Source organism: Metopolophium dirhodum, chromosome 8 (assembly GCF_019925205.1).
Source record: "Metopolophium dirhodum isolate CAU chromosome 8, ASM1992520v1, whole genome shotgun sequence".
NCBI classification, from domain to species: domain Eukaryota; kingdom Metazoa; phylum Arthropoda; class Insecta; order Hemiptera; family Aphididae; genus Metopolophium; species Metopolophium dirhodum.
Genome location: NC_083567.1, coordinates 18,422,651 through 18,426,924, shown reverse-complemented (window position 1 = coordinate 18,426,924; position 4,274 = coordinate 18,422,651). Strand labels below are relative to the sequence as shown.

The window sequence follows — 4,274 nt, the reverse complement described above, 5'->3', positions numbered from 1 at the left end:
CCTTTCAGTGATGGACCGGTACTGACATTTGATATTTTGGTAGTACTGGGATTACATTAATACAATACTTAAAGCTACTGAAAAAAAAACAATTACGGAACTTCATACCTCTAAAACCTAGAGGACCTTTAATACCCCATAATAGTTTTCTTCAATTTTCTCTGAAACTAAACTAGGTAATATTATATAACACTTAATAAAGAGACATAAAATAATCTAGATGAACTTTATCTATCTTTAAGTTTGCTTTCTGCTAAAAATGTATTAAAACTAGATTAATATTATGGCAAAAATATATGTTTAATTTCTATTAGGTATCTAAAAACAAAATTACCGATAATATTTAAAATGTAACAATAATAACTAATTGGTAATTCCACACGTATCTCAGTTTTCATTATTTTACAGTAGCCAGTAGGTAGTGCCATAAATACGTTGTGTTATTACACAGTGTTTGATGTATCTGCTTTATATATTTTTTTGTTATTTACAGTCAACCAGTTGTCTAAGAATTAAATGTCTCAAATAAAATATTTCATTACTGTGTTTATCTACCAATATCAACAAAAAACTCATTTTCTCATTTTCTCATCTTGTCAGATGTAGTTTGAATTAATATCATTATTTAATAATTCGTGTTAGATCGTCAGATGGTTATAAGCTGGGCGCCCGCACTAGCAACTGTTATGCCGCACGCCCAGCCAGCTGTAGCTGCAGCACTTGCTGCTGTCCCGTCTCCGACGGCCGACGCTATCACGAATCGGCGCGAGCACTAAGCTGGTCCGTCTCACGCCTCCACGATCTCCCGCGCCTCTGTGACACCAGCTGTCGACAACACGTCGGTTATCGTTGGTATTCTCAGATCGAAAGGCCGTAATAAATCCTAAAAACATAGATCCACAATGCTTTTAGTGGGGGATTCTGGCGAAGCATGTGCCCCACGTTAACCGTACCAGAGTAGGAGTGAATTATTTCTGCGAAGAGCACCGCTATGACTTTTCCACGTTATCCGTCCCCACGTCAGTATTGGATATAACATTATTCGAGTGAGTGAATCCCCCGGTACTTCGATTAACGTTTACGGCGTGAGATAATGCAAAAATAATAAAAATAAAAAATCTACGACGGAATTGATGGTGTACCCCATGCGGGTGGTCGATGATGAACTACCGGATCATTTTGACTTAGTCTTGATCACCGGTTCGGGGGAAAAAAGTTATACACCTATGTATCAAATTTTTCAAAACTCGCTCGCTAGCATACAGAAAAATAGTCGCGAACATCGATTATTTTTCTGTAAAATATGTTTCACCAGTTTTGAAGACCAACCTTTGCGATATATATTGTACGTCGATGAGGCGTTGGCACGTCATCGTTTAGTTTGTGGTACCCACAAACCCATATTACATAAATTACCGCCGGAAGAGAGCACGCTCGAGTTCAACGCGTTGTGTAAAACGCAACGCCTGCCGTTCGTTATGTACACTAACTTTGAGGCCCTTCTTGTGAAATCCACGCAGTGATACGGTGACAATATCGAAGCGTTGCACACGCATCAACCGATGAGCTATGGGTTTATGATTGTCGCTGGGGATGGTGTGCCTACAGAGCTGATGGAGTAATTCGACATCCCACGGACTCCGATCATTTTTCACGGCTCAGAGACCGTGGACGATGTATCCAATCGATTCGTCCTGGATGTCGTAGATATGGCCGATAAGATATGCAAACTTTTGAAGACGACCAACGTGAAGATCGTAATGAGCGCCAAGGATGTGCGCGCGCACGGAATGAAGACCGTGTGCGAAAACTTTCAACGACCAAAATTGTTAAGTCGCGCATCACGACCACGTCTTGTCAGGCCGTTTTCTCAAGTTTTTGTGTAATACATGCATCCTCAAATTAAAAACGCCAAAATTCATTCCATGCTTTTTACAAAATCTCTTGAATTACGACGCTCATTTTTTTGTCACGCATCTGGGACTTAACGCCAACATGATATCGGTGATACCTAATAGCGAGGAACGATATATTATATCGTTTTCGAAATACATAAACAATGAGTTCAGTAGGGTGAAAAGGCCGGTTCTGGATACCACCGCTATACCATGGTGTTCGGACAAAATCCCGCAACCAAAATCCCGCCTGACGAAATGCCGCCACCAAAATCGCGTCTGGACAAAATCCCGCCCGAATGAAATCCCGCCGGGTAAAACCCCGCAAAAAAACGTATTGTACGTAAATTCATTACAACGTAATTCTGTTTCAAAAGTTGTCTACTGCTGATCTGTATTGGTAATGCGTTATCGCTTATCGCTTGAACGATAATTAGGAAATCCGTATACGGTATAGCCATATAGATATATATATATATATAATATATATACGCAATTAACTGACGCGCGTGTACGATCTATTGTACTTTATCTCCGAATTTACGATATTAGTATACTTATGACATTCGTAACATCAAGTTAATAAATCAGTCTACAGTACAAACACACACGCATTTCATGTCGCACGTGTCTCTCGTCATAAGTTTAAAGTTTTAATATGGAATTTGTAAAAAGTGCTAAAGGTAATAATTTATTAGTGTATAGAGGTTTCCTATACTCTAGAGAGAAACCACCAACAAATGATAAAACAATATGGAAATGCGTGGAAAGCAAAAATGTTATGTGTCGCGCGAGAGTCCACACTAATGGTGAAGAAATTACGAAAGTTATGAATGTGCATTCCCACCCACCTGATCCAGCCAAAATTAGTGGTAAGCGAATTTTTTCTAAATTGAAACAGTTATCTATGGATGTAGGATTATCAACTCATACTGTAGTCGCAAATGTTTGCCAAGACATTACACCAGGAGTTTCTAGTGTATTACCCAGTATCAGTTCTTTAAAACGCAATGTACGGCGATATAGGGTATGCTTAGAAACTTCCCCCTCTAATCCGTCTTCCCTAGAAGACTTAATAATACCGGAAAAATACTTACTGACAACGGGGAAAAAACCGTTTATGTTGTATGATAGTGGAAAGGAAGATCCTCAACGATTACTGATTTTTTCTACCAAAGAAAATTTAGAACTCCTCACAACTTGTGATCATTGGTATGCTGACGGAACATTCTCCTCTTCCCCGCCACTATTCTCACAAATTTATACTATTCATGGAGCTAAATTTTCCACCTGCTTACCCCTTGTCTATGCACTGCTGCCTGATAAGACCCAAGCTACTTACACAAAATTTCTGACAGCATTGAAAGTATTAAACTCATCATTAAAACCTAGTACTTTGATGATAGACTTCGAGAAAGCAGTTCAAAAATCGGTCAATGAAGTTTTTCCTGAATGTCTGGTGAGAGGCTGTTACTTTCATTTTTCCCAGTCAATATGGCGTCATATTCAGTCTTCATCTTTACAACAGCGATATATGAACGATGCAGAATTTGCTCTAGAAATTCGTCAAATAGCGGCTCTTGCGTTTATTCCAGAGGAGGCTGTAGAGAATGCGTTCAAAACATTGATTGAGAGTGAATTTTACGAAAATAATGAGCCACAACTTGCTCCTCTCCTCAATTACTTTGAAGACACTTGGCTGGGGCGACTAGATAGACGTGGAAGGCGGCGCAGTCCTATTTTTCCTCTTTCTATGTGGAATTGTTTCACTAATGTATCTGCAGATCTCCCTCGAACCAATAATGGAGTTGAAGGATGGCACAATACTTTATACTCACTCCTACATGCTGCACATCCTTCTATTTGGAAAGTAATTAATGCATTCAAACAAGACGAACATCTGACAAAGGTGAAGATAGAAGGTTTTATTCAGGGGAAGGAAAATGCGTCTCAGAAGAAACGTTATCAACTCTTAAATGCAAGAATAGAGTCTATTTGTTCTAAATTTGAAGAGACACCAACTCTTGACTACCTACGTGGTATTGCACATAATTTGCAATTTAATGTTTAAAATAGTAAATAGATAGTAAATAGTATTAGAAATTAGTAAAATTAGTAAATTTTCCAAATGACAAGGACCATATTATATGGAACTACGATAATAAATAAATAATAAATCTTAAACAACTTTTTAAACACGCCCATTTAATGAATTTTATGTATCTTTAAAATTCGCTATTGGCCAGTCCTAAATCTGGTAAAGTGTGAAGGAAAAGTTGATAACAAAACAATTTATGAACTTTTTGCGGTATTTCGTCCTAGCGTGATGCCGTCCGACGGGATTTTGTCCAAACGCGATTTAGGCGGCGGGATTTCGTC

At 38.6% G+C, this 4,274-nt stretch overlaps 1 protein-coding gene across 1 annotated transcript; it reads left to right on the top strand.

The window, feature by feature from the left end:
- Positions 1–2,553: 2,553 nt before the first annotated feature.
- On the top strand, positions 2,554–3,966 carry LOC132951347 (uncharacterized). Its single transcript, XM_061023165.1, has one exon. The coding sequence runs from the start codon at positions 2,554–2,556 to the stop codon at positions 3,964–3,966; it is 1,413 nt and encodes a 470-aa protein (XP_060879148.1).
- Positions 3,967–4,274: the final 308 nt, after the last annotated feature.